The sequence below is a fragment of the Quercus suber genome, unplaced genomic scaffold, assembly GCF_002906115.3.
Source record: "Quercus suber isolate HL8 unplaced genomic scaffold, Cork oak 2.0 scaffold_179, whole genome shotgun sequence".
Lineage (NCBI taxonomy): Eukaryota > Viridiplantae > Streptophyta > Magnoliopsida > Fagales > Fagaceae > Quercus > Quercus suber.
In genome coordinates this window covers 399,870-416,602 of record NW_027069638.1, presented here as the reverse complement: position 1 = coordinate 416,602, position 16,733 = coordinate 399,870, and the positions used below count along the sequence as shown (strand labels likewise).

Below are 16,733 nucleotides of genomic sequence, written 5' to 3'. Positions count from 1 at the left end.
AAGTCAGCATATTGGTATAGTCAAGCAGACAGACTTGATCACAAATCGAGTGATCTGTACATGTAGAGGAAGCTGTGAAAACAAAAGACTAAAGTCTAAAGACTAGGAAGTGTATTTCATGTTGTGGTTTAGAGAAGGAATTAAGCCTACACTTGTTTCGGTGGTATGTTTGGGCAAAAGCAATGTGATTAGCTATCACTGGGGTTTTTGTTTACAGGCTATGAGTGTCAAATTTGAAAGCCACTCGAATAGAAGGCAGCAGTAGCATCAATAGCACAATCATCTCCAGACCCACACTGGGGCAAACTTGATAAAGGAGTACTAGAAATGAATACAAAAGCAGCTTGCTTGGCATTGATGATTAGAAACTCAGAGGAAAAGCTCTCTAGATTACGTGTCTATTTGAGAATAATTTATTTAGTTTTTTGTTAAAAACTTTTTAATGAAAGTGTAATAAAGTATGCTTGTACTTTGGAATTTTTTGAAAAAGTAAGAAAAAAAGAGAAAAAAATAAAAATTTAAAAAGCTGTACAAAAAAATTAAAAACTTAAAATCGAAAATTGTTCAACCTTGACCACAATTCACAAATAGAAGCCAAGATGCCATTCAATGGGCTGTCCAGATTGCTAAGGCTGAATGTTTCAACAGAATTGTCGAGAGTGACTCCAAAGAAGGCTGAATGTTTCTGCTGGCACTATAGGCCCATGTAGTATGGGTTGGAAGGCAGACAAATAAGGCTGCCCATGCTCTTGGTAATGGACCTTAAATCCAATTTCTTTCTTGTGTGGTTTCTCTTTTTTGTCTAAAAAACACAATTACAATCTCTTAAGTGTTGTTGCATATTAAAATCTCAAATACTTTCAAAAATATGAATGCATTGATAACGAGCCATATGGTTGAATTCAATTATTTTTAAGGAATATAACACATTTTGTAATGTATTTATGCGGCATCCTTATTTATTTATTTTTCATTACATTTCTCCAGTCTTTGAACAAATTTTGTGAACGAATCCATACTTGTTCTATAAAGAAACAATTCCATAGTAAATGATGTATTGATCCCTCCTCATTCGAAAAAATCTACAATTGCTGAAGGAAGAACATTCCAAAAGCTTTTTCACATAAAATGTTTTGAATAAATAGCTCAGATTAGCGAAAGCAAACATTTGAGGTTGCTTTTAGTTATTAGACGATGTATATTGAAGCTGTTTTGCATTTATTAGAGACTAGATTGAATTAATGATAAACAACGGAAAGTAAAACTCCTATCACAAGGTATAGAGGTTGTTATCAAGGCAATTACTTTAATACTTTCTTTCTTACTTTCTTTGCTATTTCAAGTTAAAGGTTGGATTAGTTGGAATAAATATAGGGAGTTGGAAAGTTTTAATCTTTGCTTTGTTGGCTAAATTGGGTTGGAGGCTTCTAACAATTTAGTCAAAAGAATTATTAAAGGGAGATTCTTAAGAAAATACTAGTTTTCTAAAGGCCTTGATTGACTCCAATATCCATATTGGGCATGGAATAGACTAATGGTGAGGACTAAGGAGAAAGGTTCCTTGAGGCAAGGGAAGATCTATGGTTTTCCAAAGCAATTACTTTCAAAGCATGTCCAAAACCAGGGTGTAGATATATTTCTTCGTTTATTTAGGATTTTATGGAGGGCCACATAATTTAATTTGCCAAAGTGTAGAATAGAAGTCAAAAACTAGTTTGTTCAAGAAGACTAATGAAAATATGTGGCCACTTTTTTAGTTTTTAACAATTCTTAGTATCTGTTTGGATACTGATGAAACTCCCAGAGTTTGTGTCTGTGTTTCCCTTTCTTTCTTTTTTTCCTTTTTTTTTTATTATTATAATTTAAGCGTGTTTTTGTGGTTTTATGTCACACCAATGAGTCCCAGACACTATTCACACATTTAAAAATTATTTTGCTATAGTGTTTTCAGTTTTCAGCAAAATAAGCGGTATCTAAACACACTTTTATTTCAAACTAAAAAGGAAGATACAAATTATCATTTTTTTTTCCAGCATTTCAAGCATAGACTTCTTAAAGGGGTTATTTTTAACAAGTACCCAAATTTTTGCTCTTCAAAGTAAAATTACAATCTTGCAGTACCAATCGGTAAAGAAACTTAATTGTTTTTCTTTAAAGCAGTCTAAAGTTTGTCAATTTAAAACTTTTCGTTTTTTGTTTTAAAATAAATAAAATATTGTACTTATTTCTTTGCAAACCAATTTTTATGACAATAATAAAATCACGCTGATATTAGCATTAACTCAAAAGTAACAATCATGAGAAGCATGCATGACATTCATTAAAAAATACAACACAAAAATCACGCTTCAAATAAAAAATATACTTAAAATCAAGTAAAATATATTTAGATGAAAAACTTGGGGCCCTGGCGCCGTGCTACCCCATTCCCCTCAACTATCAGACAAAGACTGCTTAATTAATTTGAAATTGAATTTTACTTTTTCTTTTTGAAAAGTAGGAAGAAAAGGTGCAGAGTCCACAAAGGCAGAGCTACATTAAACTTCTTGAAATCCTTATCTCTCTCTTATATTTAAGGAGAAGTTCTAGTTAACTTTATGGATAATGTAGGGTCAGTTTTTGCGGCCCATGCCCAAGGAAGTATGGATTAGGAGCCCACCGAGCTCAAAACAATAAATTTTGTAGAGAGTGGGTGAAAGGGCTAGGCTAATAATGAAAATAACAGTATTAAACGGCAACACCAATGGGAGGATTTGAATTAATGTGTTCTTGGACTAATATGAGTGCTCTGTCTGAAGAGGTGCTTTTCATTGATAATCTCTGATTACAATTCCTGGAGCTACAGCAATTAAAATACCTCTCCATTTTTCCTCCTCCCTTTCTTCCTTTATATAGCGCTGCCTTCTTACATCTCCTCCGTCCACTTGTTCATCATCCAGGCACCCATTTGAGTGCAAGTCCCATCACTCCACTTTTAGCCGTATGTGAGTGGCGGTAGCTGAGAAAGCACTGTTCAGGGGTCTTATCCACATAAATGCGGCCAGGAAGGTAGGTGCAGTGCATTAAATGTGGTGGTTGAAGTATGCCTCCTTGATATTTCTCTGTTCCCGTTATCTTCATGTGTGTCCGAGGTTCCTCTCCCTCTAGACACTTGTCAAACAGATCATTTGAACCTCCCATGCTCGTGTTGGGTCAAACCTCTTCGAATCCGAGGATGTTGGACTACTCGGGCGCATGATTACCTCCTCGGATGGCGCACGTGCTCATCTCAAGGCATTCCCCTTTGACGTGGGCCTCTGACTGAAGGTCACACCTCCTCGGACGAATAGTGTTCCTCTTTCAAGGCCTTGGGCCCAATAAGTTGGGTTGGGTTTTTCTCCCCCCACAGATAATATTAGCAAAATGTTATTTACAACCTAATACTTTTTAATTAGTGCAAATTTCAATTTACCTGTATATAATTTGGCCAAAATTTAAATTGCCTATGTGGTTTGAAATTTGACATTTTTCTTACTTTGAGATTAACTTAGTTAGATTTTTATAACCCATCTTTGTTAAAAACAGAGTTACATATGTAATTTTACTTCATTTTTATGTCTCTCTCCTCTAAAAATGCAAAAAACATAAAATACAAAATCAAATAAGATCAAAAACTATCCATTGAAACATTTGCATTATAAAATTTCAAACTACAAGTAAGTAACTTAAATTTTGGTTAAACTTCAGGTGAATAAAGTATCAAATTTTAAATTATATGTAGGCAACTTAAATTTCAGATAAACTACAAATAAGTAAATTGCAATTTTTCCTTTTAATTATAAATAAAATATTTTCTAATTGCACCTAAATTTTATTGTCTTAGTTCCCTCCATGGCAGGGGAAAAAAAACAGAACACCTAGAGCTGGAATTGTTGAATATTAGCTCTGATACCATGTTAAATGGAGAATATTATCAAACGCAATGTGTTATACCATGTTGTGTATGCTAGAGTGGATGCGGAAGAGGAAAGCATAGAATAGGAACATCAAGAACACGAGGGTTACGTGGTTCAGCCTTGACGGCCTACATCCACGGAGGAATCCCTTAAGGGCTACATCTTTATTGTGTAGGAGTGTAGTACAATAACCTGTGTTACAATGAACCCTAACATGAGTATATATTCAATGTGTTATACCATGTTGTGTATGCTAGAGTGGATGCGGAAGAGGAAAGCATAGAATAGGAACATCAAGAACACGAGGGTTACGTGGTTCAGCCTTGACGGCCTACATCCACGGAGGAATCCCTTAAGGGCTACATCTTTATTGTGTAGGAGTGTAGTACAATAACCTGTGTTACAATGAACCCTAACATGAGTATATATAGGCGACTAAACCCTAGACTACTAGTACAAGCAGGAATGGGCTTGGGCCTATTACATTGGGCTAATATATGTTTAATATATATATCTCTAACAATCAAGAAGTTTCCAGCTACAATTCAATCCCTATTGTGGTCCAAAAAAGTTGATGAGTGGTTAGAAAATCGTAATAAAAAGCATTAAGACAAAAGAAAAAGTATAGGAAAGACACATAAAAGAAAAACTAGATTCCTTTACATTACCAAACAATAAAGTCAAGCTCTTGGGCCATGATCATCATCCTCATCAAAAGCTCTTCTCTGAGTTTATAACCATTGCTTCACATTTCTGCAACTAAAAATATAACATAACTATTTCTACCAAATTCTTTCTCCGATAAAAAAAGTCGTACCCAGAGCACAAAGCTTTCACTTTTGCCGAATAGTTCTTACTCATATTCAACAATAGCTAGCTTAACTAGTTACATCCAAATTTTTAATGAGTTATACATAGGAAGAAAAAAGAAAAATAAAAACAAGAAGCTTAGCCATGGCCATCATAATCCATATTGGTCTTCCAAGTGTAGTAGCTGATGCCTGACCCTCCCCATGAAGAGGCTCTCTGTAATAGAATGGGAAGTAGGGCAATATAGGGTCAGGAGGGGGAGGGGCACCAGCTGAATTAGAACCGAAAGGTGGTGGTGGAGTGTCAAATGGTAAATTCCCTGTTGGTGTAGTAGGGTTGTTTCCAGCTGGAGGTGGGTATGACTCTATTTGGAATGGCGGCGGCGGTGTTGTGGCCGCCGGAGTTGTCGGGGTGTTGCCAGGGCCGGTGGGCGGAGGATAACACGGATACGGGCACGCGTTGTCGGGCCTTATGGCTGCTGGAAAATTGAGAAAGATTAAGGCCAAGAAGAGGGTGGAGAGGAGAGCTTGGTTTGAGTTTGTTGCCATGGCATGAAGGGAAAGGAGGGGTGAGAGAGCAAATGAAGTGGGCGAGTAGAGTGGGAGACTTGGCTATTAGAAGACTATATTAGGTGTTTGTCCCTACACAAAGTAAGAACTGAGGGCCAAGTGATATAGGCAGGATGGGAAAAGAAAGTCCTATCTACTAATGAGCTTTAAAACGACTTATTTGTGACGATCAAGTGGGCACGTTTGTCCAACATGCATATTGAAACTTTTTTTGTTGTTGAGAAACTGCATATTGAAACTTGGTCCTGAAGTCTCACTAGAATAAGTAAATACTTTGGCTGAACTTATTGTAATAAAGTATATATATAAGGGAGCATTGCAGTAATTGCACATACATGTGATACATGAACCGAGTCATACAAAGAAAACAAATGGGACAAACGTGAATTCTACACTGCTGAACCTTGTAACTAAAAAGTGAATCTTAGTCTTGTAACAAAAAAGATTTTTAAAAAAAAAAAAAAAAAAATACGGGTCCATCTAAAGCTAAGACTTAAGAGACTATCAAATGCCTACAATAGCTATGAAAAGTTCTGGAGTTGAAACTAGAAATCATTGACAAATTTTTACTTCATTGAACCTGAACTATTGGTAAAATCATGGCAAATAACATTAAATAGGTCCAATTCGAAATACAAGTTTTTCCCTTGAAATCCTCACTCTTAAATTGAATTTGTGTTTGTATTGTTCCTGTATAGCGTAACTCATTGGTTTATGTCTCCTCCTTCCAAAAACAGAGATTTGAATTTGATTTCTTATGGATTATATCTATATGTGAGGTGGGGAGCTCTTACACAATTTGATGCTTCTGTATGTCCACAATCATAGTTAAATACTTTTATTTTTCATAACTTGGACGTCATAACTCGATTCACTGGTAATTGTAGTCTCAAGCTAGAATGAACTAGACATCGACAATTTGATAAGTGGCTAAGTGCAACCATGATCTTGATGCTTAGAATATCGCATATTTGTGGAATTTGGTTCTCCTTTCATTTTCACAGGTGATGTTGGTCTCCTTTATGAGGAACAAATATGAATCCTAATGATGATTTCCTTTGATAATTATAGTAACTTAATAAATAATAATGATCATTATTGTAACAAGTTTTCATGAATTATCTTCTAAAGGGACAAAAGTTGGCCCAATTTTAGTTGATTAACTCTTTGATTATACTTTTGTCCCATTCTTAAAACAAATGCGTAAAACAAAGAGAATGCTAATTACTTCTCTTTCTAGTAGCCCTACATTAGTTGGAAGTCTTAAAATGTGTAAAAGGCTGTCTTGGATCTTGACAACTCTGTTTTGCATACACCATCAATGCATTTTGAAAGACTCAATAAATCGACTACTTGTTTTCTCATTAGGCTACCCTACATTTCGTCTATGAATCTACATTATACATTGCTGATCCAAAATTATTTGGCTAATAAGCTCCATGAAAAGAGCAAGAGGACTATCTGTAAAATGCTAAAATTAATATTGATTTTTACTACACAAAGTTTATGAAATAATGTAATAATTAATATGATTGATGTCACTTCAATAACATAAATAAAAAATTATTGATGTCGCATTAATTTATAAGTCATGCTAACGAGTGCCCTTAGAACAATGGTTAACAATTTATTTTAGAGCACTAGCAATAGTGGTGTTAAATAGTTATATGACTATTTTTAGCACCACTAAATATCAAAATGTATCCTGCAATAGTGGAGCTAAATATATTTTTTGGCTCCACAGCTACAGTGTACAACTACTTTTGGCTATGCAAGTAAAAAAAAAAAATATATATATATATATATATATATTTTTTTTTGCATTCACACTGCTTTTATCTCTCTCCTCATTACTTCTCTGTCTCTCCCAATGTCCACCATGCGTTCACACTACTTTTGGTTGTTGTTGTGTTTTGGTGGTTGAATGAAATATTATTTTATTATGTTAAAAACTAAAATAAAACCACTGTCATTGGACGTAAGAAAATAAAATAAATAAATTGACTTTTTGTGGTGCTAAAAAACTAAAATTTTGGCTCTACTACTGTGAATGCTTTTAGAAATGTTTTGACACTACTTTTATGGAAAAAAAAAAAATTGTCAAAATATTAATTACTTTTTTCTCTTTTCACATAAAAATTTTCTTTAAATAGATTGTTAACTAATGCCCTAAAGATATCTGTTAGCATTTTCCTTAATTTATTTACATATATTTATGTAAGTATTACTCTGACTATACTACCTGCCACTTAATGCAATGTAAAATGTTTCATCATTTGTATCCTTTCAAAGTCATAGAATTAAATACTGCACCTGTCAAAAAGAAGAATTAAATACTACAATGCCCTTAAACCACAACCATAAGCATCTTCCACCTCTCAATAAAGGTCGTACCAATTACAATTACTTGCATTTTATATTCCATAGGGCTTTTATTTTATTTTATTTATTTTGTCTGTGTGCATGTGGCTTTGGTTGAGCATGGTCAAGTATTGGACTTAAAATTCTACACCTAACCATACTCTTTAGGATTTTTGGGAATCAAATTATGGAGAGAGAGAGAGAGTTGTGGAAATTTTGCTATTGAAGCGTCCGAATTCATTACTTGTTTTGCTGACTTCGGAAAAGTGGGTAATCCGAAAAACTCATTTCACAAGCAAGGAAATAATTGAGGCCACAGCTAGAAAAGCGAGAGTTGGAAGTNATAAGTGATTACCACATCAGCGTTTTACTTAAAATTCAATACATCCTACTACACCTAATAACATCTCAATAAATTCTCAATTTGGTTGGATTTATATATGAGTATTAGAATTGATTGAGTGTGATTGTGTTTATTCTTAAATATGTGATAAGATGATGTGACATGTTATGATTGGAGGGGTAAAATATAGGTTTTACACCACGTCCTTATAGAATGTAATCTTTTGTTATTGAGGAGAATATTTTGGTATACCCAGTGTACATCTTCCTCTCATATAAATATGGATCCCATGTGTGTATGACCCCCAGGTGAAGTCCACCTTAATATAAGAGAAAGCTGCAATGCACCAAGTCCATTGAATAAAAATTTCACATAATTGGTGGTCCTAGGGCACACATTAAAAAATACCGAATAATCAATTTTGACTTATGAGCTGTTATGCACAGTCTTTTAAAAGAAAAATACACATGTTAATTCACTAAGTACACAAGTTAAGGTTTACTTAATAATCTATTAAAAATAATAACTTTTTTAATTATAATTTTTCTTAACAAGTGCTAACTACACAAATTGAAATGCATTTGATAGTCTGTTATATAATATTTTAGACATTTTTCAAAAGATACAGTTAAATTGCACAAAAATAAAAATTTCAAAAGAATCATATAATCAAAATAAATTGTGTGCACAAACCATTAGTTTTACAATTTTTTTTTTTTTTTTTTTTGAGTTTTTTGTTGTGGTATTATTTTTTATTTTTTTTTTATTTTTTTTTTAAGAACACTTAGTATTAGTAATTTATTGGTTTGCACATTAAAATTAAAAATGAATTTTTTGTGAATTTTTTTAATGGTTTTTTAAATGAAAAATAAAAACATCATTTAATGAATATTAAATCCTACAGCAAATCCAGGAACTCTCCTCTTCTTGTGATATCCGTAGATCTGAATTGGGAATTGGAAAAGTTAAAATTAGTTGGAAGATTCTTTTTCCCAAATATCATTGTGTCGGTGGAAATTAAGGCCATTTAGCTGATTTAAACTTTCAATAATATAAGTACTTACTTTGACTTGAGTGTGGTGGTTATAGACTTATAGCTGCCAATGATTCCAAACGCATTAGTTTAGGACCTTTCCTTTTCTTTTGTTTGGTTCACGAACCATCATCACATGCATTATTTGGTCAAGATTTAAGATTATCGAAGCCCAAACACCTATAGAACACTTTAGCTTAATCAAACCCCAACCAACAACTTTTTAAGCTTGTTCAACTATTCTAACATTTTCTTGGTATTCAATCCAATATGAAAAAGAAGACTTATAGACCAAAAAAGTTGAATTTACTAAAGTATTTTGCTTTTTCATTTCCTTTCTTTTGGAAAGAAAAAGAGAGACAAAGAAAAAGGGTTTAACTTTTTGTTTAACTTTCTTTGCTTTGCTTCCTAAGTATAATCAATATAGGCAACGTGAGTATTAGTCATTTCCCAAGGTGCAGAACCTTCAATGAAGAATCTTGAAACATTTTAGCCACCCTTTAATTCAGAGCCAATTATGTTCTCTTTTACCTTTGCCTATTCTTTTATAATTCCAACTATACAGCTTGTTGTGCTACATTATTGTCTACCAAGTAAACTTTAAGACACGGCAAATGACTTACTTGTCTTTGTGACAATTGCTGCGTATCGAACTCAGGACATGGTTTTCAAACTACAAGAATTTTAAGCACCTATTGTTGGTGACAAACTTTGACAATAATTTTAAACTATTTAATTAGTTAACTGAGTCCATATTTATCCAATTTCTTAACCAAACCATGTTTGTTCTCTTATTTCCTTCTCCTTGGTTAAGTTTTATCCAAAAGTCCTCATAATTGGACAGTAGGTTTCCTTCCCCACCAAACCTTGTCAAACTTTGATTTCGAATTACAAATATAGTAGCTCTAGAAGCTTAGTGTTCACCAATTTCTTAAGGCCACTTGTTTGTGTGTTAAAACTTCTTTACCCTTTTTGCTAATTAAGTTAGAATTTTTCTTATTCTATCTTCTTGGTAAAGTTATAATTTTTATAATTTAATAATTTTATAGTTAGAGGAAGGAGGAATTGAACCTTGCATATCTCAATTGGAGACACTAACAAGTGTCAATTAAGCTACAAAAATTTTGTCGACATCAAATTTTTGTTATGTCTTCATTTTGATGAGCACATGGTGCAACCAAGTTGCATAAGCAATCACAAATAAGCTGGTCTAATTCACTAATGCGGGGATTATTATTATATAAAAAAAATCACTAATGCAGTAAGAATAGTGTTTGAACCGTTGAAAATTTGATGCATGAAATCCATTTAAAGCAAGGTCCATCGATTGAATTGTTGATATTCCAAATTCTATCATTTTCAACATAAACATCATAGTGTGGATGCAAGGTTATATGAGTGGCATGAGAGTGATGTCACAAAAACTTACACAATCACGGCATTACTCACATGTTGACGGTATAATAGGTCATCTCTTCTAATTTGTTAGGAAATTGTTAGTGGATAAGAAAAAGAAATTGAAAAGAAGCACCAATAATATCCAAAAGGACCAAAACTTATCATATTAAGTGATCCTTTAATTTCTCTTCTTACCTTTAAGGAAAATATATTATTTGCACACAGCTTATATAATTTATTTTATATACATTTATTTGAATCTTTAATTTTAAATCAGAATTAATAAATAAAACCTCATATGCATCATCTAAATTAATGGCTTAATCAGGGGCAGCAGCACATAGGTCTCAGGGGGTTCAAATGAACCCCTGACTTGGAAAAAAATAATATTATATATAATATTTTCTTATTAGTTCAAAATATCTTTAAAAATATTATTGCACACCCTAATTACAGACCAGTCCAATCTAAAACCAAACAAAAACACACATCAGCACATCCCAAAATTTTTAGTTATAAAGTTAGAGATTCAAGAAGAAAAAAAAAGTTATGAATATTTAAGCTTTTTATTGGTTAAGTAGATACTTATTGTATTATTTATGCATAAATGAGTGTATTAATACAGTACCAGTAAGTTGAGTTTTGTCTATTAATTCAAAAAAATTTCATAAAAACAATGACAAAAGCATAAAAATAAAAATGTTATACAAATTTAACAAATTAAAATGGTCACACCTACCCATATTAAAAATAAATAATGACAATTGATAATGAACTATCACGTAACAATTTCGAAATATAAGAACTTGTAGAGAAAAATTGTATAAAACTTCACGTATTTATATATTTTTTATTTCTTATCAATAACTTGATATATTTAAATTTTTTTTTATTAACTCCTATCTACTTTTAGTTTCTTAATGACCTTCTAAAATAAAATTTTGAAGTCACCACTAGGCTTAATTCTCATGAAAAAAAAAATTAATAGCATAATCTTAACTTATCTTTTCGTATGCTTTACCGACTTAAAATATACTCAAAAATCAAATCTACCAACATGTTATCATATCACTAAAAAGAAACATACTATGATGCGAAAACCAACTTGGATTTGTCCTTGATTTGTTGTCTGAGGGTGAATGATGCAATTGCAAGTGATAAAGATACAATTATTAATTTTTTTTTCCTAAACAAGATCAATTTGCATTAACGAAGCAAAACACCTTTTAAGGTTGAGTAGAGGCCAAGGACATGTTACCAAACAAAACCTCCCCCACTTGGCTTTGAGCCTATTGAGTCTTTGAACCGCCATAGCCTTATGATGTGTAAAGTTAAAAAGAGACAATGGAAGAAATTTGCAATTTCTAGAGAGAGAGATATGTTGGGCCCATAGTTTGGTGAAACCGAAGTTGATCTCATCCACTGACAACTGAACTGACACACATGATCCGAATGAATGGAACAAACTCTCACTTCGAGACGATCGGATGGTGGGGATTTACTCGTTTGTTTCACTTCCACGTAGTAACCCATGTGCACATCGGTGTTTTTTTGTGAATGAATCAACACGTTTCACATGGACTAGTAGTTTTAGCCTCAACCCCCTTTTATCAACGTTTGCATATTGAGGGCTTGCTTTTATAGTTGTGTATTAAATGCATCTATAATAGTAGTATATTTGTGTCAATTGCAATTGCAATTCCAATTCAGCCTGATTCCTTTTTTGCAACAAATAAAATTTCTCATAAATTTTTTATAATTATTGTCATGATGTATTATAATTAATATAAATAATGTAATGTTATGAATAGACCTACACAAAAGTAATGATATTAATTATCGTTTAGAAAAAAAAAATATTATTAAAAAAGTTATCCTTGAGCATTACTTTTTTGCAATTTTGGTAATTTCAATTGACCTTTTACAGCTTATAAACAATAATTTCATGTAGTATGATAAAGTGATGTTATGAAAAGACTTATATATAAAATAATGTTGTTTCAATTATAGTTCACCGACATACCAAGGTGTAAAAAGTCTTATTAAAAAACTTATTTCTAATCATTCCCTTTTTTGCGAGGTTGGTAATTTTAATTGGACCTTTTACAGTTTAATAACAGTAAACCATTTACAATTAAATTAATTTGAAATTTGAAATTTATTTTAGTGAAATATGTGGTGTATCTTTGTGTAAGATTCTCATTTTTTCTCCTTTTTGTGTGCTTATATTTTTGTTTTTCAAAAAAAAAAAAAGTTGGACATTTTCACAAGGCTAAAAAGGGTATTTCCCTTATCTTTCCAAAAAATAAAAAGAAGAAGAAATTCACGTCGATTATATTACCAAATAGGTATGAGTTAAAGTTATAAGAATAAAAGAGATTCATGATACTATTTAGGGAAAAAAAAGAAAAAAAAATCGTATGACTCAGTTGAATTTACTTTTCATGATCTTTTAGTTGTAAAAAAGTCTTCGTAAATTGTAATTTTAAAAGCTTCACGCAATCAAATATGAAAAATGATAGGATGGATTGTTAAAAAGTGCGAAAACAACACATTAGCATATTGATAACCAGTTAAAAAAAAAGTCATCAAATTGGAAATTCTTAACACGATAAAAGGTATTTGGATCTTATAATGATTGTGGTGATAAAAGTCCCTTTGGGTTTGCGTAGGACCCACGAGACATTGCACTCCCAACCCAAGAATGCTTGCCAAGTTGCCACGTTTACAAAAAGAAAAAGAAAAAAGGATGAGCCTAAGCACATCGGCAAGTAACGGTGGGCATAATGAAAACGAAGTTTTTTAATTGAGACGCCAGTGGACATAAGAATTGCAAAGCAAGTGGCTACTGGCTAGTGGGTGATCCATTTTATTCAAGATATAGTTTTAGATTACTTTAATTATAATATATGCTTAATTAGCACGAAACTAATTACAAATCTAAGTTTTAAAATTCAAGCATTGTGGGGTGATCAGAACCCAAATTTGATTAACGAATTCTGAATTCTGACCGAACAACATAATAGTGTCTAATTAAAAAAAAGAATAGGCAAACTGGAAAAGTAAATGCGAAGAAATTTGTGACAAAAAATTAGAACTAGTCAACTCAGAATAGAGAAGAGTTATGACAGAAAAAAGTAAGAAATTCTTACATAATTGGCAACAGATCTGTGTAGAAAGATTGTTATTGAACAATTTAGATATAGTATGTACCATGTTAGGTACAGATTTAAACTGAGTACAAAATTCTCAGGCCTTAAAGAGACTTTGATCTAAACAATTAACATATATATCCATAAAATTCTATTTTCCTTTTAACACTGAAACTTACCCCCAATAAGATCACCAAAAAGCAAGAAGACCCAACAATCCACAGCTGACCAAAACAGACAACACCGTGGCTGAATTCTGGCTACCACCATTATTGAAATGATCATCAATAGGGTACAAAGTACCCGGTGGACCAGTTATGTATATCATTGATGCTGGTGGAGGAGGAGGAGGAGGGCAGTATGTGGTTGGTGGCTTTTTGGGAGTAGGTGGCGGCAGTACTTCCGGTGGTGGCTGAGCAGGCGGTGACGGTGGCGGTGGACATGGCGATGGCGGTGGTGGTGACGGTGGTGGTGGAGAGCTTTGAGTGCAAGCTGAGCACTTTTCATCAGCTGACCCCGGGATTGTGAAAACAACAATTACAAGGAACAAATTTAGTAGCCACCGTGGATTGAATTTGAGAGGATGCATCTTTGTTGGCAAATTGATTGAGGCTAAGCTGGTTGATGGTTATATAGATGATGTGAACTTGGTTCCCAAGATGTCTTGTGTGGTGGTTTTATCTTTGTGAACTTGATTGATTGGGAGGGGATGAAATAGAATAAATTTGGTACAAGAGGAAGGTCAAGTCGGGTGTGAGAGAGCGTTTTTGTTACGTTATTAAGTGCATGGGATATGTGAATGATTCAAAAGGTCTTTCAATGGTTGGGTTTTTATTAAGGCCGAATTGATGTGAATGAGACTTCATACTTAAGGACTTACTGACAGTGTGTATATTATGTGTATAGCTTGTTGTACGAAGGGAATAGTATTGCATGTGGATGGTCCAAATATTGGACCCCACTATACGCATTAAAACCCATATTGCACGATAAATTATATGTATTTCATAACCCATAATGGGTGGTGTCATTTGTGTGATCAAAGGGATTCTGCCATTCTGGCCTTCCATCATGTGGAAACTTTAGTCAAAGTGTAGCTTAAATGTGTTACGCGTCACTATGTTAGGCTTTGATAATATAATACCACTAGCAACTAGATATGGTAGATGTGGAGAAGGCATTCTTAGAAATAAATTGTGTGGAGAAGCATTATTGAAGCATGATAATATTCATAAGGACCTGCCTTATATAAATGGGGTTTGGACAGCCTATCATTGGATGAGATTTAAAGTTTGCATTGAATGAAGCTTTGATATTCACATGATAAAATCTTATTTTTTTTCAAATTAGGCATGTTGTGCATAGTTAATGAACCGGACAAATTGGCTAATAATTTAACAATAATGTTTGGATACACAAACTTTTTCATAATTTTTTTTTTCACAACTATTAACATAATAAGCTACAATTAAAATAACATTAAACTATCATACGAGTCTTTCACTCATTTTACTTTTATCAACATCAATCCCAATTCACAACATGTTATCTTAGTAATCGTAAAAATAATAGTATTTTTAAAATATATTTGAACTTATTATTGATAATTTAAAAGTGTGGTCTCCCAATTCCCTAAATATACTTTTTGTTTGTTTGTTTTTGTTTCACCTGCCCTAGAGGCAATGCTCACTAGAGCCTCGGTGGCTACTTTTCTTTCTTTTGTTGTGAGGCCCAGCTGATCAAATAAGTTTTTGAATTTGGAGCTCTGCTGTAAAGTAGTAATCGCTGCGGCAGGCAGGGCCGGATTCTCTTCTTCGTCATCCCCTGGATCCGTACAAATCACTACTGCTGCTACACCTTTCCCTTTGTGATTTGGGAGTGGGTTTCTTTGGACGTCCTGCTGGGACAGTTCTAAAGTCCCTTCCTTTATCCTGCGGTGCACTAATCTGCGGAGTGCCCAACACTCTGCGGTAGAATGTTGGATATTGTTGTGTAAATGACAAAAACGCAGGTCCCTCCTTTCCTCTTCTATGGGCTCCATAGCAACCTGGTTAGGTTTGAAAACGCCATCTGCCATTCATTTGTCTAGCAGTACGTCTAGTTCCTTTGCGATGCATGGTATTGGCGAGGGAGTATCATACTCCCTCCCGTCGGTCTTTCTCCTCCGCTCACCGGTGGACACTGCCATGGTTTTACGGACTAGGCAGTTTTTCTCGCCTTTTGTAATAACTGTGTGAACTAGGAGATTTCGAGGTTTTCTAGAACTGCCCTATACTCCCTGATCATATTCGTCATGCACATCTCTACCAGCGTCCTTTCTTCGCAATGGTCATAGCAGTCAAGTGCTATGTCCCTAAATCTCTTGATGTACTCCATCAAGTCTTCACCATTCCTTTGTTTGGTCGCTTGGAGTGTTGCAAGTGTCACCGTTTCTTCTCCGTGGAAGTACTTGGTACAAAATACATCCACCATATCATCCCTTGTTAGGATCGATCCTGGCTTTAAGCCAATGTACCAAGTATAAGCCCGGTCACACAATGATTTAGAAAATTCTCGAAGACACAAGTCCTCGTCTGCGGCATAAGGGCCAAGTGTATCGATGAACTTGCTCACGTGCTCAACAGCACTTCCTTTCCTGCCATCATATTGTGCGAAAACTCGCAGTTCATACCTCTCGGGGTATGGTTTACTGAGCACCCTTAGTTGGTATGGGGGTCTACGTGCGTAGAATCTCTCATTTGGTCCTCTGGCTCTCTCTTGCTCCAGGAGAGCCGCTACTTCTGCCATAGTAATAAAACATTGATCCGTATTCTGTGGGACACCTCCTACTAGTGTCTCCTTTGCTGCATGCTCTGGATCATGCTGGCTTCCTTTCTCCTTTATTCTATCCGTCTTTAACTGACGAATTTCATCCATCATTTGTTGCTGCGAATGCTGTAGAGCCTGCAACATTTCCACAAAGGTGTTGGCGTTGTTGGCGGGGATCCTTGGAGGAGGTTGGGGCCTAGCCCCCATCTCGTCTTCCGCCTAATTAGGTTGTGGTTGGTGGGGCATTGTAGGCCTGGACTCTGCTTGTGAGGGTACAACACTCATATTCCGTGTTGTCCTGGACTTCGGAGGCATTTGTTTGCA

The 16,733-nt window shown here is 34.1% G+C and overlaps 1 protein-coding gene across 1 annotated transcript; it reads right to left on the bottom strand.

Moving 5' to 3' along the window:
- Window positions 1–4,843: 4,843 nt before the first annotated feature.
- Window positions 4,844–5,293, bottom strand: LOC136069587 (extensin-like). The gene has a single exon (XM_065778293.1). The coding sequence runs from the start codon at window positions 5,291–5,293 to the stop codon at window positions 4,844–4,846; it is 450 nt and encodes a 149-aa protein (XP_065634365.1).
- Window positions 5,294–16,733: the final 11,440 nt, after the last annotated feature.